General features: G+C 34.2%; 2 protein-coding genes across 5 annotated transcripts; both read left to right on the plus strand.

Annotated features, from left to right (window-relative positions):
- Nucleotides 1-10769: 10769 nt before the first annotated feature.
- On the plus strand, nt 10770-12381 carry LOC112786308 (uncharacterized; the record flags this gene model as incomplete). Its single annotated transcript, XM_025829698.3, has 3 exons — nt 10770-11146; nt 11340-11364; nt 11712-12381. Coding segments are annotated over 3 exons (486 nt in total), but the record flags the coding sequence as incomplete, so codon positions are not given.
- A 2004-nt stretch (nt 12382-14385) lies between these two features.
- On the plus strand, nt 14386-22052 carry LOC112786309 (uncharacterized). 4 transcript variants are annotated; one of them, XM_072229576.1, is made up of 13 exons: nt 14416-14650; nt 14778-14846; nt 15061-15136; nt 15972-16043; nt 16282-16338; nt 16416-16487; nt 17353-17509; nt 18992-19232; nt 19325-19537; nt 20193-20285; nt 20788-20889; nt 20993-21343; nt 21771-22052. In XM_072229576.1, exons 11-13 carry the CDS (start codon nt 20788-20790, stop codon nt 21849-21851), a joined length of 534 nt encoding a protein of 177 aa, XP_072085677.1. In that variant the 5' UTR covers nt 14416-14650; nt 14778-14846; nt 15061-15136; nt 15972-16043; nt 16282-16338; nt 16416-16487; nt 17353-17509; nt 18992-19232; nt 19325-19537; nt 20193-20285; the 3' UTR covers nt 21852-22052. The 4 variants fall into 4 exon arrangements, with proteins under 4 accessions (XP_072085679.1, XP_072085677.1, XP_072085678.1 ...); XM_072229577.1 differs by having other exon boundaries at nt 14419-14650; nt 19028-19232; XM_072229578.1 differs by lacking the exon at nt 20193-20285 and having other exon boundaries at nt 14386-14650.
- Nucleotides 22053-23369: the final 1317 nt, after the last annotated feature.

The raw sequence follows: 23369 nt of genomic DNA on the forward strand, positions 1-23369 counted from the left end.
CAAGTTACTAGAGGATGGGATTATTTATCATATTTCTGATAGCCCCTGGGTGAGCCCTGTCCAAGTTGTCCCCAAAAAGGGAGGCATGACAGTGGTTCATAATGAAAAAAATGAACTGGTTCCTACAAGAACAGTTACAGGGTGGCGGATGTGTATTGACTACAGAAGGCTCAATACAGCCACCAGAAAGGATCATTTTCCTTTACCATTCATAGACCAGATGCTAGAAAGACTAGCAGGTCATGATTATTACTGCTTTTTGGATGGCTATTCAGGCTACAACCAAATTGCAGTAGATCCCCAGAATCAAGAGAAAACAGCATTCACATGCCCATCTGGAGTATTTGCCTACAGAAGGATGCCATTTGGGCTGTGTAATGCACCTGCAACCTTTCAGAGATGCATGCTCTCTATTTTCTCTGATATGGTGGAAAAATTTTTGGAAGTCTTCATGGATGACTTTTCAGTATATGGAGACTTATTCAACTCCTGTCTTGATCACCTGACACTGGTTCTGAAAAGATGCCAAGAGACTAACCTGGTTTTAAACTGGAAAAAATGTCACTTTATGGTGACTGAAGGGATTTTCCTTAGGCACAAGATTTCGAACAAGGGAATAGAGGTGGATCAAGCTAAGATAGAGGTAATTGAAAAATTACCACCACCTGCCAATGTTAAGGAAATCAGAAGCTTTCTGGGGCATGCAGGATTCTATAGGAGGTTTATAAAAGAATTTCCAAAAATTGCAAAACCCCTGAGCAACCTGCTAGCTGCTGACACGTCATTTGTGTTTGACACAGAGTGTCTGTAGGTGTTTGAAACTCTGAAAGCTAAGCTGGTCACAGCACCAGTTATTTCTGCACCAGACTGGACACTACCATTCGAACTAATGTGTGATACCAGCGACCATGCCATTGGTGCAGTATTGGGGTAGAGGCATGACAAGCTTCTGCATGTCATTTATTATGCTAGCCGTGTTTTAAATGATGCCCAGAAAAATTACACAACCACAGAAAAAGAATTGCTTGCAGTGGTTTATGCCATTGACAAGTTTAGATCATACTTAGTAGGATCAAAAGTGATTGTGTACACTGAACATGCTGCTCTTAAATATATACTTACAAAGCAGGATTCAAAACCCAAGCTCATAAGATGGGTGTTGCTTCTACAAGAGTTTGATATAGAAATAAGAGACAGAAAAGGGACAGAAAACCAAGTGGCTGATCATCTGTCCCGGATAGAACCAGTAGAAGGTGCATCCTTTCCCTCTATTGAGATCTCTGAAACCTTTCCGGATGAGCATTTGTTTGCCATTCAGGAAACACCATGGTTTGCTGACATTGCAAACTATAAAGCTGCAAGATTCATATCCAAGGAGTACAGCAGGCAACAAAAGAAAAAATTAATTACTGATGCAAAGTACTACTTGTGGGATGAACCCTATCTCTTTAAGAGATGTGCAGACGGAATAATCCATAGTTGTGTGCCTAGAGAAGAAGCACAGAAGATCTTATGGCATTGCCATGGGTCACAATATGGAGGACATTTCGGAGGTGAGCGAACAGCCACCAAAGTTCTCCAATGTGGCTTCTACCGGCCTACCCTCTATAGAGATTCCCGATAGTTTGTACGTAACTGTGACAGTTGCCAGAGAGCTGGTAATCTGCCTCATAGTTACACCATGCCTCAATAGGAAATCTTGGAGATTGAGTTGTTTGATGTGTGGGGTATTGACTTTATAGGGCCTTTCCCACCATCATACTCAAACACTTATATTCTGGTGGCAGTCAATTATGTATCCAAATGGGTAGAGGCCATCGCCACACCCGCTAATGATACTAAGACAGTGCTGAAGTTCCTCCAGAAACATATCTTCAGCAGGTTTGGTGTCCCTAGAGCACTAATCAGTGATGGGGGCACTCACTTCTGCAACAAACAGCTTTACTCTGCTATGGTCCGGTATGGAATTAGCCACAAGGTGGTAACTCCATATCATCCACAGACAAATGGGCAAGCTGAAGTCTCCAATAGAGAACTAAAAAGAATCCTGGAATGGACTGTAAGTACCCGTAGAAAGGATTGGGCGAGAAGCTTGGATGATGCTCTGTGGGCTTACAGAACAGCATTCAAGACTCCTATAAGGACCTTTCCATACCAGCTTGTGTATGGTAAGGCCTGTCATCTGCCCGTGGAACTGGAGCATAAGGCCTACTGGGTAACCAGATTCCTAAACTTTGATGCCAATTTAGCCAGAGAAAAAAGGTTACTCCAGCTGAATGAGCTAGAGAAATTCAGACTCATTGCTTTCGAAAATGCCAAGCTTTACAAAGAGAAAGCAAAAAGGTGGCATGACAGAAAGCTATCATCTAGAGTCTTTGAACCAGGACAGAAGGTTCTGCTGTTTAACTCTAGGCTCAGGCTATTCCCCGGAAAACTGAAATCCCAGTGGAGGGGACCATATGTGATTACAAGTGTGTCACCATATGGCTATGTGGAGCTTCAAGACATTGATTCTAATAAGAAGTTCATTGTTAATGGACAGAGAATCAAGCATTATCTTGAAGGCAATGTTGAGCAAGAGTGCTCAAGACTGAGGCTAGATTAAAAGCTCAGCAAAGTCCAGCTAACGACGATAAAGAAGCACTTGCTGGGAGGCAACCCAGCCATTAGCAAAGCTTTTTATTTATTTATTTGTTTATTTTTAATTATAAAAGTTTAATATAAATAATCTTCAAGGTAAAGAATCAATTGCATAAGTTCACAGGGCTACAGAAGGATTCAGAATACAAAACAAGGAGAAAGAGCTCACTGGCAAGAAAACGCCAGTAAGAGGTATATTTGGGCGTTAAACGCCAGAATGGGCACCATTCTGGGCGTTTAACGCCATACCAGCATCCTGGGCATTCAAAAAAATGCCCAGTGACGAAAGATTTCTGGCGTTTAACACCAGCCAGAAGCAACAGCTGGGTGTTAAACGCCCAAAACAGGCTACAGATGGGCGTTAAACGCCCAAAACAAGCAGTAGTTGGGCGTTTAACGCCAAGATTATGGAGGGGAGGAAGTTTTTGTTCCCAACTTGATTTTTTTTTCAAAATTTCATATCTCCAACCATTTTTCTTGCATAAACATGTTCCATACTTCCTTTTTTTTCAAACTTTTTTTTTCACAAATTTTTAAAATATCTTAATCCTAAAATTAAATCTTTCTCAATTCTTCTTCAACCTCTTCTCAAATCTTTTTCAAAACAAATCTATCTTTTTCAAAATTCTTTTTTTTCAAACTCATCAATATCTTTTTCAAATCTTCACAATATTTTTAGAACAAATCTATCTTTTTCAAATATCTTTCATATCTTTTCAATTTTAAATTATATCTTTTCCTATCTTACTTATCTTTTCCAAATCACATTTTCTATCATATCTTTTTAAAAGATTTTCGAAAACCCACCCCTTCCCTTTAAATCCTCATTCGGCCTCCCCCTCTCTTCCACAATTCGAACTTGGCTCTCCCTCTATCCCTCTCCTTTCTTTTCTTTTGCTTGAGGACAAGAAAACCTCTAAGTTTGGTGTGTTTATCCGTGATCACTAAGCCAATACCCACCAAGATCATGGCTCCTAAGGGAAAACAAACCAACTCAAGAGGCAAGAAAGAGAATATTCCAAAATCACTTTGGAATCAAGGGAAGTTCTTAACCAAAGAACATTCAGACCATTACTACAAAATAATGGGTCTAAGGTAAGTGATCCTGGAAGTTAAATTCGATCTGAAAGAAGACGAATATCCGGAGATCCAAGAGCAAATTCGAAACAGGAGCTGGGAAGTCCTAGCTAATCCTGAAACGAAGGTGGGAAAAAATATGGTTCAGGAATTCTACTCTAATCTGTGGCAAACAGACAGGCAGGGAATAGCTGGAACCGCATTCTATGACTATCGAACTCTGGTCAGAGGGAAGATTGTTCACACCCACCCTGACAAAATAAGGGAGATATTCAAGATGCCTCAACTGCAAGATGATCCAGACTCCTTTAATAGGAGAATGATGAAACCAAATCAGAGCTTGGAGAAAATCCTAGAGGACATATGCCTCCCTGGAGCCAAATGGACAACCAACACAAAGGGTGTCCCAAACCAACTCAAAAGAGGAGATCTCAAACCAGTCGCCAGAGGCTGGCTGGACTTTATTGGGCACTCTATACTGCCCACTAGCAACCGCTCTAAAGTCACCATCAAAAGAGCAGTGATGATCCATTGCATTATGCTGGAAAAAGAAGTGGAAGTTCATTAGCTGATTTCCTGTGAGCTTTACAAAATTGTAAACAAGAACTCCAAAGATGCCAAATTGGCTTATCCAAGCTTGATCTCCCTGTTATGTAAAGATGCTGGAGTAAAAATGGAGTAGATGAGTATATTTCAGTTGAGCAACCAATCACCAAAAAGTCAATGGAAGGACAAGTGCAGGACGACCCCATCAAGAGGAGAGCACAGGAGTTCCTCCCGGAAATTCCTCAATTTGAATACTGGGGGCGCCTAGAAGCATCTATCACCAAGTTGCAAGAAGCTATAGATCAACTAAAGGAAGAATAGCAAAATCAAAACAGCATGCTCTGCAAACTGCTTTGGGAACAAGAAGAGCAAGGGCGTGAACTGAAAGAACTGAAGCGCCAGAAGCTATCTCTTGAAGGGCCAAGCACCCCACAGACTAAAGAGGCATCTACCTCCCAAAGCAAAGGTTGTTGAGTCCTAACTCTGTGATGACCTTTTATCTATTTTAAGAGTATATGAGTATTAAAATTAGAGTCATTTGTCTTTATATCTTTAGTTTCTTTTCTTTTATTGCTAAGTGTCTACTTTTATGCCTAATTTATATTATTTCCATTAAATAATAAATAAAGATTAGAGTCTATGCCTTAAAGTTATGAACATCCTATGAATCCATAATCTTTCTTAAATGAAAAATGTTTTAATTACAAAAGGACAAGAAGTACATGGTTTCAAATTCATCCTTGAAATTAGTTTAATTATTTTGATGTGGTGACAATACTTTTTATTTTCTGAATGAATGCTTGAACAGTGCATATGTCTTTTGATATTGTTGTTTATGAATGTTAAATATGTTGGCTCTTGAAAGAATGATGAAAAGGAGACATGTTATTTGATAATCTGAAAAATCATAAAAATGATTCTTGAAGCAAGAAAAAGCAGTGAATACAAAAGCTTGCGAAAAAAAAAGAAAGAAAAAGAGAAAGCAAGCAAAAAAAGCCAATAGCCCTTAAAACCAAAAGGCAAGGGTAATAAAAAGGATCCAAGGCTTTGAACATCAGTGGATAGGAGGGCCTAAAGGAATAAAATCTGGCCTAAGCGGCTAAACCAAGCTGTCCCTAACCATGTGCTTGTGGCGTGAAGGTGTCAAGTGAAAACTTGAGACTGAGCGGTTAAAGTCAAGGTCCAAAGCAAAAAAAAAAAAAAAAGAAAAAGAGTGTGCTTAAGAACCCTGGACACCTCTAATTGGGGACTTTAGCAAAGCTGAGTCACAATCTGAAAAGGTTCACCCAATTATGTGTCTGTGGCATGTATGTATCCGGTGGTAATATTGGAAAACAAAGTGCTTAGGGCCACGGCCAAGACTTATAAAGTAGTTGTGTTCAAGAATCAACATACTGAACTAGGAGAATCAATAACACTATCTGAATTCTGAGTTCCTATAGATGCCAATCATTCTGAACCTCAATGGATAAAGTGAGGTGCCAAAACTATTCAATAGGCAAAAAGCTACTAGTCCTGCTCATCTGATTGGAGCTTAGTTTCATTGATATTTTGGAATTTATAGTATATTCTCTTCTTTTTATCCTATTTGATTTTCAGTTGCTTGGGGACAAGCAATAATTTAAATTTGGTGTTGTGATGAGCGGATAATTTATATGCTTTTTGGCAGCGTTTTTACATAGTTTTTAGTATATTTTTATTAGTTTTTAAATAAAAATCATATTTCTGGACATTACTATGAGTTTGTGTATTTTTCTGTGATTTCAGGTAATTTCTGGCTGAAATTGAGGGACCTGAGCAAAATCTGATTCAAAGGCTGAAAAAGGACTGTAGATGCTGTTAGATTCTGACCTCCCTACACTCGAAATATATTTTTTGGAGCTACAGAAGTCCAAATGGCACGCTCTCAAATGCATTGGAAAGTAGACATCCAGGGCTTTCTATCAATATATAATAGTCCATACTTTGTCCGAGTTTAGATGACGCAAACTAGCATTCAACGCCAGTTCTCTGTCCTATTCTGGCGTTAAACGCCAGAAACAGGTTACAAGTTGGAGTTAAACGCCCAAAACAGGCTACAACCTGACGTTTAACTCCAGAAACAGCCTAGGCACGTGTAAAGCTCAAGTCTCAGCCCCAGCACACACCAAGTGGGTTCCGGAAGTGGATTTCTGCACTATCTATCATAGTTTACTCATTTTTTGTAAACCTAGGTTACTAGTTTAGTATTTAAACAACTTTTAGAGATTTATTTTGTATCTCATGATATTTTACACATTTCATATTGTATTTCTGACGGCATGAGTCTTTAAACCCCATGGTTGGGGGTGAGGAGCTTTGCTGTGTCTCGATGAATTAATGCAATTACTTCTGTTTTCTATTCTATCACGCTTGTTTCTATTCTAAGATACTCACTTGTACTTAACCGTGATGAATGTGATGATCCATGACACTCATCATCATTCTCAACCTATGAACGCGTGCCTGACAACCACTTCCGTTCTACCTTAGATTGGGTGTGTATCTCTTAGCCTCTTGGTTCATGATCAGAGTCTTCGTGGTATAGGCTAGGATTTTTGGCAGCCATTCTTGAAATCTGGAAAGTCTAAACCTTGTCTGTGGTATTTCGAGTAGGATCTGGGATGGAATGACTGTGACGAGCTTCAAACTCACAAGTGCTGGGCGTAGTGACAGACGCAAAAGGATCAATGGATCCTATTCCATCATGAGTGAGAACCGACAGATGATTAGCCGTGCGGTGACAGCGCATTTGGACCATTTTCACTGAGAGGACAGATGGTAGCCATTGATAACGGTGATCCACCAACATACAACTTGCCATGGAAGGAGACCTGCGTGCGTGAAGAAGAAGACAGGAGGAAAGCCGAGATTCAGAAGACAGAGCATCTCCAAAACCTCAATCTACTTTCCATTACTGCATAACAAGTACTATTTAATTTATGATTTTTACTCTTCATAAATATAATCACTCTTATCATTGATTTCCTGACTAAGAATTACAAAATAACCATAGCTCGCTTCAAGCCGACAATCTCCGTGGGATCGACCCTTACTCACGTAAGGTATTACTTGGACGACCCAGTGCACTTGTTGGTTAGTGGTACGAGTTGTCAAAAGTGTGATTTACAATTCGTGCACCAATATAAACAACATTCATGAAGATGATACCATGGTCGCTGATAAAGAAGAACCTTTGGACACAGAAGATGATGGCTCGGATGCCTAGAAATGACTCAAGCTGAAGAACTCTTATTTTATTGCACTTTGCTTTCTGAAACAATTTAGTTTTAGTTACTATTTTTCTTATTCTCTAGATGACTGTATAATTTGGATTTTCTTTTGTTTTAGTTGTGTTTATGTGAACTTTGGAATGAGAGAGTAGTATTTATTGCCGTTTAAATGGCTGTTCTGGTGCTGTTTAAATAGGTTTTGTGCTGTGCAAGATAATGTTTGTTAATTCACTTTTGTTTGTGCTGCTGAATTATTGCTTACAATCTTATCTTGGCAACATTTGCTTGTTTTGTATATATGTGTTTTCTATTTGTGTAAATAGAAAATTGTAGAAAAGCTGACTTTAAGGGGGAGCAATCTTTATGAAAGAAAGGGAGAGCACATCAGAATACATGGTATCATCAAAGGAAAATTACTGAAATTTGTCTATGTTAATTCCTTTGACTGTCACCTAAGAAACTACGTTTGTCATCAAGGGGGAGATAATTAAGTTTAGTAAATAATAACAAATAATTGATGATGACAAACATGTTGAAATTGGTTAATAACACAAGGGGCTTGATGAAGTTGTTTAGTGGTGCAGGCGCAAATTGTTATGATGCAGCCCAGACAAATAAAACCAAGTGATCTAAAGGCTGCTAAAGGAAATAGAATCCATCCCAATGCCATTCAAAAGAAAGGAAAGCAACTCTCATCAAGTGTTGCTAAGCTGCTTCAGGTAATGTTCATAAGCAAGAGAAGAGCTCACTTTTTCACCAAACATCAAATAAAAAAAAAGGTGATTTGCTTTTTATTAGGCACAAAAAAGACCAATCTTGAAAGCTAATGTTTAATCATGATCAATAAAAGCAAGTTAAGCACAATCAGAAGAGAAAAGGTAATTTATTTCCATTACTTGCTATTTTTTCCTTTCCTCTGTACCACTATTTCGGGAAATATGGAAAAAATGGAGGCAACTTTTCTCTACTATAAATCAATGGGTAATATTATTTCTTGAAGTCAAAGCACAAGATTAAGGACTTGGATTTATCAAATCTATTGAGGATCTATTTTTAAGGAAGCTACGTTACTCGTCTCTGATTAAAGAATTCCTGATTTTTAGGGCTAATGGAAGAAAGAAGAAGAAAGATCTCAGCTAGCTCTAGATTCAAGAAGCTGACTTTGTGAAGTAAGACTTAGGTGTTGAAACAAAGCTCAATACAAAAAGAAAATTCAATTCAGTTTGAAGACAATGAGAGAGAACCAGAATCTAAGTCTCATTGAGAGCTTTCTTGTAAGAGTTCAATGTATTGGACAATGTTTCTATATCAAAGAAACATTCTGCCAAGATGAAGAGCTTCATCAGATAATGCTAAATCCGGATCATCTTATAGCGTCAAGGCTGTGAATCATCATCTCCTTCATGTTTTATTATTGAATATTCTGTTTCAATATTGTATCTCATGTTTTATTATTGAATATTATATTTCAATGTTATATCTTTCTTTGTTTCATTTAGTGGTAAAAGGCATGAAAGTGAGGCATTGAGAAAAAGTCATTGAGAGAAAAGGCTAAGAGAGATACTTGGAGAGAAAAGCTAAGATTGACTTCAGATTTCTTTTTGTTGTATTTCTATTTTGTATAATGTACCTGAGAGGTATCTCTTGTTAAGTTGGGTAAGCACTTAGAGTGTTGAGTCTAAGTAGTTACATAGCCAAGACAAGTTTATGTTGAAGCTTGGTGTATCCCTAATAGGATTAGGTTAAATCCTTGGGAATTGGTGTATGTAATACTTGGAAAGATAGTGAAAATTTCACCAACGTTGTGGTAGAAATTGGATGTAGGTTGCATTGCACTAGGCAACTGAACCAGGATACATGATTGTGTCATCTTTCTCTTCCTTATTCTGATTCTGTTTTTCACGATTCATGAGACAAAATAAAATTGTCTCCTACATAATCCATCCTGCAGACAAAACAGAAGCGAAGTTTTAAGTTTTAATTCGAGGCTTTATTAATCAAGTTCAAAGAAGGCCATAGATTCAACCCCCCTTCTCTAGGTCATCAAGAACCTTCAGTGTTGGGTCGGAGGCCGTGATTGGATGAATAAGTGGAAAGTTTGGTAGTATGGTCCTTTGGTTTGTAGTGAAACCCTTTGGATATTGTGTTTGATTGACTTTTATAAATTTAAAATAGGAATTTGGATTTTCAGATAATTAACCATCGATTTTTGAAAAGATTCATAAGATGAGCGATAATCAATGCATTTGAAAACAATTTTCTTTTAAATATCTTCTTATAACAATTTTTAAAACCTCTGCTGAGAACCTACAAGGATAATGTTCTCACCCCTTATAGATTTTCCCCTTTTCAGGACGAACAAAGAGTTTAAGGAGTTTCTTTTGCGCTTATGGTTGTGTTGTATATTGTTGTATATATTATAGCTAGTCTTTCCTCACTTTTATTCCTATATTTTGTAAGAGGGATAAGAATCGTGATATGTAATGTTTGTGGGTTATTTATATAAAGGACTCTTATTATTATATATATAAATATATGTATGAAGTGTTGTGATTGATTTGTATGTATGTATGCATGTATGTACATTATTGAGAAAAAGTATTTTAGTTTTTCGAAGAAAAGTTTATACGGTTTTAATTTAAAGGCTCTTATCTTATTATTAAATATATGAGAGTCGTCGGAATATTCTTCGTTATCAGAATGACGCAGTCGAAAGTATGACATTCTGTTAATAAGAGTGTTACATATACCACTATAAGACTAGTACAAATAGATGGTTATGCGTAAATTAATGTATGGTATTTTTTATAAGTAAGAATTGGAAAGTAATTTGTAAGTTTTTTTTTTATTATTGTTGTGTCTCGACATTTGTTTTATTATACCAAGTCATTAGTCACTCTTTTGATTGAAAAAGATTAGTCTTATATTTTTGGTAATTTTTTTGGTATTTAGGTTAAGTGTTTACATCATTTAATTTGCTATTTTGAGTATAATTAAAACTTATTTTTAGATAGAGTATCGCGGGTCTGTCTAAAATCAGCTCAGGTCTTTTGAGCTGATCTAATGCACCATACAATTTAAACCATTGGATTAGATTGATAAACAATCTAATGGTTTATATTTAATTTATTTATAATTTATTATGAATTACAATAAGAGATACAAATTTTTTGATATTTTAAAATTGCCCCATATAAAATTTCAGAACTAAACCCTCATTTCAACTGCTTGCTACCTTCTTCCTCTTCGCGATGACCCTCCGCTTCTTCCCCTACCCTTGAGGCTTTGCTCTCAAAAAGCGCTGCCGTCACTGATGACGACATCACCGCTGTTGCTCCTCTTCATAATCATCATCCTGTTCCTCATCAGTTTCCGCAGGTGTCCGCCGTTGAAGGCTCATCCTCCTCCGCGGCTGAGCCTTTTGCCAATGGGATTCATGCTGCGGTGGCAAGTGGAGTCTCAGCACCCTCGTTATCATCAGGAGGCGGTAGTGGTGAAGGAGAAGGGGCAGTTGCGGTGGCAAAGGAGAAGAGAAGGGCGGTGGAGGAACCAGTGGACAAGGCCAGCCTTCAGAAGCAGAGACGCATGATCAAGAATCGTGAGTCTGCTGCTAGGTCTAGGAACGCAAACAAGTACTTACCCTGTTTTTCAAATTTTTTTAATAATGTTTCATTTTTTATATATTTTTATTTGATGTTTGGAAAATGGAGATTCTTATGTGGTAAGTGAGGTTCACTATTCTTGGAAATTTCACAATTGGGGAGCTTTACTGAATTAAAGTTGAGATTTTTCTTCTCTTTTATTGATTAAGTTGGTTGACTGTAGGCTGAAAAGAAAGAGGTTGAAGGAGGTATGTAATGTATCTCACTTTCTGTTAACTCAATATTGCTTTAGTATAGATAGTAGAGAGATATTTAAATTAGTTTTATTATTAACGCTGTGATTGTTGTATAGTAGGGTTTAAATGGTTTGAAATGGATATGACTGATAAGATGATATAATGGCGTAGTCTTATACATGTAGTCAATGCAATCTAGCTGGGAAAAGCTCTTTTTTTCTGTGTATGATGTGTTTGATAATAATCACTCCCAAGTTGAATAGTTAGTGCTATATTGGTTTGGTTAGGAACTTAGGATATAGATACTTCAAATATTTATTGATAATATTGATTTTATTTTTAATTTTGGTGGGGTGCAGAAGAAGGAGGTGCTTGATGAGAATGAGTGGTGGGACAAGATAGGGAAGATGAAGATGCTTGGGAAAAGAAAGCCATGCTTATAATAAAGGGAAAACTCTAGTTGTAAGCAAAGTTCCTTTGCCTGATTACCGTGCAGATCTTGACGAGCGTCATGGATCAACACAGAAGGAAATAGAGTATATCTTCCCTTTTTCAATGTCTGATTTCTGTTTTGTGTGGAAGGATTTAGAAATGTACTTAACTTTTTTAAGTGTTCTGTAAATTAGAATGTCTACAGACATTGAACAAAGAGTAGGAAATCTTTTGAATAACTCACAATCAGTGGGGGAAGCGTCTGCTAGTTTTCCTTCTGTATCCACTGACTTGGGATAGAAACAATCATTAACTGCTACGAAATCTGTCTCTTCACAACAGAGTGATTCTTCAAAGGATAAACTTAATGTTGCTCTAAAGGAAAGGCAGGAACAACATAGCTTCCACAATTCATTCTGAAAGAGGAAATAGGATCTTTGCGCTGGGGCTGATTGCAAACTAATTTGTACTCAACCTTGTTTTTACTTAACCTTGTTGTAATTTATGTTATTTGATACTAGTTTTTTTGCCTATTTCATCAAGTTGTTTAACAATATTTGGATCTTATGCAACAATGTTATTTGATTTTTTCCTTAAGAGTTTACAAATTAGCTTATATAAGATATCACCGATCCAAAGACAACCAAAATGTTAAAATTTTTGGTTTTCAAGATCAAGATGCCTATTTAGCCCCTTATTGGTTTAACACTTTAATGGATTATTAATTTCCAGTTCCCTTAGGATAGCTTCTATCTCAGTAATTAGTCAAAAGAAACAATACACTTTGTTTTATCAGTTTACAAATTGTTTTATCAAGTTATGAATAAAAGAGTTCGAGAGGATCAATCTTCACTAAATATTATTCATGTTCACTTATTTAGTTTTATAATATTTACGAAACATTGTGACAATTCATCAAATGACTTGATTCCAGTATGAAATTGATATTAGTGACCATTAACAACAATCTGGGCATGCATCTGTTTTATGCAATTGGTGGTTTTGCAATGGTTTAAGAGGTCTGTGTAATACAAAGATTCCTTTATGTGAGGTTTTGGGACCAAAAATTGTTGCACTCTACGAGACACGCCATGCATTTCTTTGCTATATCATCAAAAAGGAATAATGTATATATGCTACAACATTTGGTAAAAGTAAGAGTTTCCAAAAGTGACCGTTAATGAAACTTTCCAACAAGATCAAGCCATGAAAATAGGAATTTTAGTATTAGAATAGAAATGGAATATTTAAATAAAGATTGAGATTGGTCATAATTATTTTCAATTGATATTTAAAAAAAATATTAATTAACTATGTTGATAACTAGATTTTTTCAATTTTTTTTTTTCTATTTAAAAGTTAAGACACCTTTGATCTTATGTGCAGCAAGTGCTATTGAGTAACCACAAGTGATGAACCTTGTGAAAATTTCTGTTCACATGATGATCACTGCAGAATATATAATGTTCATAGACATGGTATTCTCTTAAAATCACATAGAAATGCTCTTATATTTCAAGGAGTAACATTACATCTTTTTTAATTCTAGAGAGAAAAAAATTACATTTAAATTAGTGTATTATGACAGTTTGTGCCAGCAAATTATCCTACAAAAGTTAACTTGATGGATTGTTGAGATGGTTGACCTGAAACTGATTTAGAAGCAGCAGTGACAGATGATAAAGATTAAGATTTTATTTGAAACTGTGCCATCAAGCTATACCTCTAACCAAACTAAGCTTCTAATTGTACCTGCAAAATTTGAGAAAGCAATATCTATTATGACATTCAACCAAGCACAAATTCATGTTTAGATCAACTTACTATAACAAAAATACCCCTGAGAAACTACAAATTGCAGCACATATTAACAGAGAAAACAACTTCATTTCAATTTTCAAGATAAACAAGAAAAACAATCTATTGAATATAAAAAAAATATCACAGCTTCTTTCCACCATTTTTTTTAATTGCTTTATGTTCTTAATTGAAAAATTCTATGCAATTGACAAATCCAGGAACTCATTGATCTCATTGATCAAACCCTAAATCAACCCAAACACAAATTCATTGAAATTCTTGAAGTGTAGAAATGAAGGGGGGACGACGCTGAGAACGACGAAAAGACGCGGTGCACGATGAAGGCAGAAAGAACGACGGCACTCTGAAACTGAAAAGGAAATTCTCAAATAAATTGGCAGTAGACGTGGGTTCTGTGAAAAGGGAAGAGAAAGAGAGGTTGATGGCAATGGGTAGGGATTATTGTTGATGGCAGTGGGTTCTATGAAAAGGGAAGAGAAAGGCAATGGATAGGGATTATTGTTGCGGTTGATGGCAGTGGGTAGGGATTGTTGTTGACGGCAGTGGATTCTGTGAAAAGGGAAGAGAACGAGAGCAGAGAGTGTGTTAGTGGGTTTAGTCACTAAATGAAGATAACAAATTTAAGATTTTCTAAATGAATTTTAAAAATATTTATAATAAAAATAAAAATTTAATAATTATTATTAAACCCCCATTTGGGGCCTATTTATAAATTATTTATTGTGCTTATCACAAAAGCTCAAAACATTTAAGCTTACTAAAGACACACTACAAAAAAAAGGGTTAAAATGGCATTGATATTAAGGCGGTTTTAAAGAACCACCATAATATCGAGACATTATGGCAATTGTTGCTGCTGCCGTAATTGGCTTTATACATTCTGGCGGTTCTGGTGATTATGGCGGTTTGAACCGCCATTTTCACACGCATATAAAATGAAAAAAATTGTAATCCTGGCTCATTCAACGCCGTTCTTCGTTCTATCTAGGGCTTCTCCTCTCTGCTCTCTGGTTACGATCTGGTTACACCAACAAACAACGTAAAGGTAAGAAACAACGTTCATCATCTCCTCTCTGAACAATGCTCTGGTTACGATCTCCTCTCTGAACAAACAACGTTCATCACCTCCTCCGTGTAAAATCTATGTTGAAATGCTGTTACAATCTCTCCAGGTACCTCTCCAACAACGCCGTTCTTCCTTCTAGGGCTTCTCCTCTCTCCGCCGGTTACAATCTCTCCAGGTACCTCTCCCTCTCAAGTTAAATTGAAATGCTGTTTTATTTTGTTTTTTCTTTTGTGCTGTGGAGACGAAGATTCCGGCGAGAGGCAAGGTTCTGGTGGCTACTGATCTCAGCATTTCGATTCCAGAAGGAACCAATTTCTTTGTTTTTGTTTGGGTTAGGGTTTCAAAATTGCTTTTGGTGCTGATTTTTTGGGGTTTTTGTTTCTCTGCAGCTCTGTTAGGGATTTTTGGGTCTTCCTTGAAGCATTGGATTAACGTTGGTGCGGGGGTGATTGACGACGATCTCAGGTCTTCTTTCTTAACTTTACTCCTTCCTCTCTCTCTCTCTGAACTCAGATCTTCTATTGCTTACTTCTATTAAGATGTTTCTCTGATCTCCGATCTTAGATCTTAGATCTCAAAAAAAAAAACTGCTCCAATTTCAATTTCTCTATTTGCCTCTTTGGTTCTTTTTTGGTTCTTTCAAGCAAAGCTATGTTGTTTATCTCTGTAGTGTTTAGCTCTGCTGCCCTTGCTCTGTTCAATGTTTTTTTGCATTAACTGAACCCTTGCACTTAGACACATTAGCAATTTTTCTTTTGGTCCCATGTGTGTGAACTGTCCTTCAAATCTCTGCTGATTGATGTTTAGAAGAGTTAATTAATTCTGTTTTTAAAAGGATTAGGGAATAAAATGGTGTCGGATTTCATTTGTAGCCATAGGAATCTAAGTTCTCTTCATTCTCCAAACCATAATCTTGTATAGATTTTGAAGACAGAAAGGTTAAAATTATATCAAATCAAATAAAAATACAAGAATTGAAGATGTCTCCATCGATCAGTAGATGTCTTTTCACCCCTTTGATATGCTTTATAGACATGATGTCAGTATCATGCAAATCCATCATAGTAGATGCCTTAATCTGTATTTGTTGTATACAATATAGTTAGTTTTTATGCAACTTAAAACATTCATATCTGAAGGTGCTGTCTTTCTGATGAAGAATTTGAGAACCTCTCTAGTAAGACTGATTCTATTTTCTAATGACCAAACTTGAGGACTTCCTCTGCCAAGTTTGTACTTGTAGCTCTAATGATGAAAATATGAATTCATGGTTTAACAGTCTGCTTACAATTTCCTGTAGGTCTTAAAACCTTGAAGAGGCTAAGTCTGGCATTTAACAGGATCACAGATGCCTGTTTAGTACATCTGAAAGGTGCTTCTAATTTCTCTGCCTTTTGTTATGGTGACTGTCTTTTCCACATGCTGCTTCTGAGTATATTTTTCTCACCAATACATTTTCTGAATTTATGCTATTTCAGAATTACTGTTACAAAAATTCAGAATGTGAAGAAAAGACCATGTCCTTAATTTACACCATGCATGCGCTGCTAGTTTATTTTGAATTTTCCAGTTATCCTTCATATCCTCATTTATTTATTTTCTGGGTCCAGGTTTAGTAAATTTGGATTCCTGCAAAATAGGCGATGAAGGGCTTGCCAATTTGACAGGTTTACTATTAAATTTCTGGAGTTTACCAAATGTAGCTTTGGATTAACTTTATATTAACAATTATTTGTTCATTCAGGCCTCACTCTCTTGAGAAGTCTAGTGTTGTCAGACACTGAAATTGGTTCCAGCGGGCTGCGTCATATATCAGGTACATGGAAAAAATCTTATTAAATAAAAATTCAAACCCGGTCAAATTATTGTGTTGTTGGTTGTATTCTTCGCGAGCAAATGCTCTATGACCACAAGGTGGTACATAAGTCGTTATTGCATTGTCACCTTTTTTCTTTTTCTTTATGCTTTTTAAAAAAAAAATCCTCGATCAAGGTGTTATATTGTTCAGGTTTTTAGTTTTGGTTTCTTGCTGATTAATTTCAGGGTGCTATTGATTTGACTGCAAGAAGTTCTGTAACTAAGTTTGCTATTTTTCAGTTGCCAGCTGTTAGTAAAAAATATTTGACAACATGTACTTTATCATACAGTCATTAATTTGTTTTTCTTTTTTCTTTTTTTTTATTTGAAAAAACATGATGTCATTTGAGTTTTGTTTTGTTTGCCTACTAAATTAATTAGCTTTTAAATTCACTATCTTAAAGATAAAATAAAATAAAAAACTTATGCGACAATGAAATTACTTTATTGAAGGTGCATACTAGTAGATAAATGCAGGCCATCTTTCAGTAACCAAATTTTTGTAGGCTCTTTGTCCATACATTAACATGTTGGGAGTAGTATAACTTTGAAGATTCTTTCTTTCTTTTTTCATCTCTGAAAATTGGTAAAATTGATTTTTTTTTTCATGCTAGAATGTTTAACAAATGTGTAAATGTGTTATTCTAGTAGTTATATTTATCAAGGGAAATGAAAGACGAAAAAAAAAAGGAATTCTCAGTACTAAAGAAATTTGATTAATAACTAAAAGTGTTGGTTAAAAGCAATAAATTCTGCTGGTTGTCAAATTTTTTTAATGTATTATTTCTCAATTGCTGTTGCTGTGTTGTGTTGTGTGGCTTTAGTTTCAGGAATTCAATGCTGTAAGTAGAAAGCTTTCAAATCTATTTGAGTAAAAAAGATAGTGATATCAAAATCACTGAATCAAATTTGGTAATGCTGAGAGGGAGACACCTTGTTAACACCTTGTTAGTACATGGTCTAGAGCAACAAAACAATAAGGTAATTATTTATGATTATATTTCTATCATAGTAAATTGTCCATTTACTATGCAATTCACATGATTATATTTCTGATCAATCACTTCCTCTCCTTCTCTTATGATTTTAACATCACATGTCTCTGCTATAAATTCTTCAGTATCTTGTTTGCCATGCCTTGTCTCCTTTCTAGACAAATTTTTTCCTACTCATTCAAATAATACAAATAACTTGGCTTCTCAGAAAAAAACAAACTAGTGTTATAAAAATTAATTTAATTTCATATATTGCAAAGACAGGGTATTGTAATAATTAGTATTTGTACCTTTAATTATACTTGCTGGTTCCAATCACCAATTTCTTTAAGATTTTTAAAAATAAGCTATATTTAAATATATTAATTGATGAAAGGATTAAACTTGTCAAACAGATTAATAAAATGAAATAGTTGTTTAAGATTGCACAAGTCAATGAACTTTGAAGAAGCAGATTCCTTCTTGCCTTTCTCTTCTGTCAAGTAACTGTCAGCATACTCCTCATTCACAAGAGTACTTGGAATTTCAAATCTCCCTTTATATAATGATATAAATTTAAATAGTTAATTAGTGCATATTTAGATATTATATACATCATTTTTAATTTAATTTGTTTTTAAATAAAACTGAAAAAAAGAGTTAAACATATACTTACATCGTATATATAAGAAGTATTTAAATAATTTCACTTTAATAGAATTTAACAAATTTTCATAAGATAGATACTTTAATTTTTGCCACCATTTTTATTTATTCGTGGTGATAAATCTTCCGTCTTTGTAAATATTTAATGGATCTCTAATTTTTTTTCTGTCCCAAGTAATTTTTACAAGTATCCGCAATTCGAATTTTTTTTGTCATCTCTAAATATATGTAATTTGATCCTAATTTGTAGTGTGTTTGCTTTTCTTATTGTTGTTATTCCTGTTCTATATTAATCTTTTCAAATAATTGAAAGGACATAATTGGGTCCAGCAATGGGCATAGACTATATATAGTATATGACTATATATATAGAGGGATCATTCAATTGAATTTAAAGAACGTGGACAATAATGCTACAGGACTAACGCATAAGGCCAAATATATACATACAAATCCCAAATCATTATCCTGTCAAAGATATATAAACTCTAGTTCAAGCATAAAAGTTTAATAATCATTTATCACTAAGCTAATCTTTTCTTTCTATATATATATATATATATATAAACTCTAGTGCTTCACTTATTAATTACACCTTTGATAACTTAAATTATCTCGTATAGCAAAGAATAAATTTAATCTCTAACATGATTGTAATTACTCTAATGTATCCTTTACTGAAATTATGTTACGAGAATATATAGTACATTATTTTCTTGTTTTAATAATGATATTTATCTTGCAGTGGATATTTATTTATATTTATTTACTGAAATTATGTTGCTCAATTACTCATTTATTTATATTTATTTATTTATTTTAGATGAATATGAAAATAGTACACGTCTTCATTTATTAGTGAAGGATGTGCATAATTTGCCAGAAGGTTTGCGCATAGTTGTCAATTTTGATAGACAACATGCAGCAATAGGAGAAGCAACCGGACTCCTTGCAGGAGTTTGTGGGCAATTGGCCACTGATTGTGTAGCATTTTCAATCAGTTTTGATAAGTGGTCAGACATTCCAGAGAGCTTTTTGAAAATCAATGGAATATTTTTTTCCAAGTAAGAAAATTACTTAAACTCTAAAGCTTATTTCTTTGTCATTATTTAGTTATATTTGTTAGTTAATATATATTCTTTGTTCCATATTAAAGGCTCGATTTTGCTTCAAAGTGTGTGATAGCTTGGCCAAACGATTTCTACTCCAATCGCTTGACAAAAAATGGAGGGAACATAGGATAAAGCTTTGGAATGAGTTTTATGATCCGAGGATGAGTAAAACTGAGATTATAAATAATACACCAGAAGATATTGCTCTTGATCAATGGGCTTTATTTGTAGAATATCATTTGAAGCCTGAAACTTAGGTAAGTACTTACAATCTTAGTTAAATGTTGTCCCACTAAAAAGCCTTAAATAATTCTTTGAAATCAGAAGGAGTATAATTTTTTTAGTTATATAATAAAATATCAAGTAGCTAGTTGTGTATTAATTAGAGCTGCAAGTAGCTAGTTGTTATATTATTATATCGTCTTTCTTCTTCTAGTCTAATGTATAAAGGAAAACATTATTATGTGAAAAGAAATATTTTATTTAGAGAAGTGTACGAAAAGTATAAAATATAATATATACCATAATTAAATAAGTATAATTGATCGTTACATTGGAGTAGTTTGTCATCTCTGGATCAAATCTGAGTAACCATGTGTGGTTATTAACTTACTATTATAAGTCTTAAATTGGAAATTTTGTTTACGAGTTCTGGAATTTGAGTTACACTAGAATCAAACATCACTGTTAGTTTTATCACTGTTAGTGAGTTACTATTATAAATTTATAATAAAGAAAAATTAATGAATTATTTCATGTGAGTTCTATCACTGTTAGTGAGTAATTAAGACTGTTGGATTCACTGAGAGTTAATTATTTTGAAGCTGAACTTATTCAATGGTTTAAGTTGGCTGATAGGAAGTTAAGAGAATCTTTGTGTCCAAATTAATTGTGTCCAAATTAATCTTGCAGAATCTTTGTAAGAGGAATCAAGAAATTCGGCAAAAACAAATAATTTCTCATACTTCGGGTGCTAAATCAATTGCAAGAAGAAGGGCTGAATTGGTAATCAAAAACATAAAATAATTATATATATATATATATATATATATATATATATATATATATATATATATATATATATATATATGTTGATGTATTTGTGCTTTTATTTTTTCGGTGCTGAATAATTATTTGTTAGTTAGGTAGTATCTAGTAGGCATTCTGCATTCACTGATGCACATTTTCGTTCAACCTTGATAGTGCAACCAAAAGAATAGAAGCTGGTAGCATTTAGAAAAAGAAAATAACAATAAACATTTAATCTTGCTTGCCACTTGGGTTAATTTAATGGCTTAAAACTTTCACTGAAAAACAGGGCTTTCAAATAGAACATATTGTTGCTGTTAGTTACTTAATTTTTCTAACTTCCTTGTCTGCTTCTCTAAATTCCTTTTTTGCTTCTCAAATAGAACATATTGTTGCTGTTAGTTACTTAATTTTATGCATATCTTTTCTTGGATGATATATTTCTTGATTGAGTCTTTCTACTTTTCTTGAATTTTAGATGGAAGAGACGGGAAAAGAAGTTAGTAGGGTTCAAATGTGGGATATCACTCACAGAAAAATAGATGGAAGTTATGTTAATGAAAAGGCTAAAGAAATAGCGGTAAGTCTAAAGTGCAATAAGTAACTTATTTGTATTTCTTTTTCTTTCTTTTTTATAAGATAATATTATGTTTGATTCTTTCCCTTTCTTTTTGTATATGTAGGAGAAGATTGAAGCATATAGTAGTCAACAAGCGGTGGAATCAACCGTTAATTCTCCTCTTGATGCTCTTGGAGTAGTTCTTGGGAAAGAGCACCCTGGTCGTGTTCGAGGTTTAGGCATGGGAGCTGTTCCAACAGTTGCTTTCAAGAACAACACTACAAGAATTAGTCAGATGAATTTAGGGTCTTCAAATGATGCTGGCACATCATCTACTTGTAGTCCAAATGTGCAAGAAGAGTTGGATACCGTTAAAGCGCAATTGCAAGCACTAGTCTCCTATATTACTTCTAAGGAAGGAGGTAAAATTCCAGTGGAATTGGCTGGAATGTTCCCTACTCGACAAATTTCACAGGTACAAATACAATTTATGTTCTTAATACCTTATCCATGTGTAATATTTGGAATCTTAAGGGAATCTGGGTCAATTTAAAATTTGACTTTGGAAGCTAGCTTTAACTTTTTTAATTAAAAGCCTACCAACAATTGATTCCTATGAAAAGGTGCAAGCAAGAAAGCTAAAAAACATTTTAAAGAAGCTAAGTTAATATTATAATAACCAAAATTAGATTGAAGTAGTAGCTAGCTGATGATGAATTAGATCCTTGTGGAGGATCAAGCCCTAATCTTAGTTCAAGGTCTAATTTTGAAGATGATGAGGGACCTTGTTGACCAGAAATTTGATCCTCTTTTCTTTTTTGATTGAATAATTTTATATTAATAGTTTCAGATTCAGTTTTATATCCTTTTTTATTGTGCTCATAATTATATTTTTGTTGTAGGGATTGGATCAAGAGAGTGAGATTCCATCACCAAGAGAGTTAGGAAGTAGGTCTTCTGGAGCGAGCAACAAAGAAGCATGATCTTGTATGATAAAGATTTTATGTATTAAGTATTATAGATATATGTTAAGACAAATTATTAAAAAATGTAATCTTTGATACTTTGTTTTTGGATTATGATTTTTTATTTTCGGAGACTGTGTATGAATTAAAAATCTTGTTATGATGTTTAAGCTTATGCTTTTTGGTTATTATGAGATTTTAAAGTTTGAATTCTAAAAATGTCACTTTAAATACATAGTTTCAATCTCATTTTAAAAAGTATAAAATTGCAATTAGGTAAAAACGACAGCTAAAAACGCCATTTTAAACGAAAATGGTGCCATTATATCCTGGTAAAAACGGCAGTTAAAAAATGCCATTTTAAACGAAAATGGTGTCATTATATCCTGGTAAAAACGACAGTTAAAAAATGCCATTTTAAATGAAAAGGATGCCATTAAATACAGGTAAAAACGGCGGTTATAAACGCCATTTTAAACAAGAAGGATGCCATTAAACCCAGGTAAAAATGGCGGTTAGAAACGCCATTTTAAACGAGAAGATGCCATTAAACCCAGGTAAAAACGGCGGTTACAAACCGCCATTATAAACACCAACAAACCGCCATTTTATTTGGTTAAAACCGCTGTTTTAACCGCCAAAAAACCGCCGTATTATCCACTGGTTATTACGGCGGTTTTCTGAAAACCGCCGTAATAACCAGAATGACGCCCAGAATTCCGGCGTTTCTTGAGGGCGCCATTTTCGGTAATAATGACGGTTGTAACCGCCGTAATTACCTTAAAAAACCGCCATTTTAACCTTTTTTTTTTTGTAGTGACAGACCCGAATACCGCAAATTATCACTTCGTATTTATATTTATGTGTCAATAATTTGGTTTGAGTATAATGATTACTCATTTAGAATTTTCTAAAGAGATTTTGTTAAGATAAAATAATATCATCAATTACTACTTTATATCTTGTTAAAAATTTAATTAGAATAAAGTGATAATTTAATTTTATAATTTTATTATATTATATTTTTTTTTGTAAAGTATTTAATATTCTTTTTGTGAATTGAATAAATTTTGCGCTTTCACTTTTACTCCTTATTTTTTAATATGGATTGGAGTGAGATACCAAATACTACATAATTTGCTAACAAGCATACATTGTTATTTATGATTTTTATGAGAAACCGATATTCATGTTCCACTATCACATGTTATCTTATCCTTTGACATCTCAGGCAAGAAATGATTGACTGCTAGGTAAAGATTTAGGCTACTTATGTATTAGGTCTACATACCTATTCCAAACAAATTTATTATGCTAACAATCAAATATATTAATTTTAGGTAAAGTATGTTTTTTGTCTTTAATATTTGTAATTTTTTTTAAAAATATTCTTAATGTTTAAATTATTTAGTTTTGTCTTTAACATTTGAGATTTATATTAAAATTACCCTTAAATGTTAGCTCTATTTGAAATGTTAGAAACAAAATTAAAAATATTTATGAATAATTTTGAAATAAATCAAAAATATTAAAAGA

This window comes from Arachis hypogaea, chromosome 20 (assembly GCF_003086295.3).
Source record: "Arachis hypogaea cultivar Tifrunner chromosome 20, arahy.Tifrunner.gnm2.J5K5, whole genome shotgun sequence".
Classification (NCBI taxonomy): domain Eukaryota; kingdom Viridiplantae; phylum Streptophyta; class Magnoliopsida; order Fabales; family Fabaceae; genus Arachis; species Arachis hypogaea.

Coding starts and splice junctions, on each gene's coding strand:
- LOC112786309 (XM_072229578.1), top strand. CDS start 20,788: ATGGAAGAGACGGGAAAAGAAGTTAGTAGGGTTCAAATGTGGGATATC. Junction 20,890..20,992: donor AAAAGGCTAAAGAAATAGCG/GTAAGTCTAAAG, acceptor TTGTATATGTAG/GAGAAGATTGAAGCATATAG. Junction 21,344..21,770: donor CTACTCGACAAATTTCACAG/GTACAAATACAA, acceptor TTTTTGTTGTAG/GGATTGGATCAAGAGAGTGA.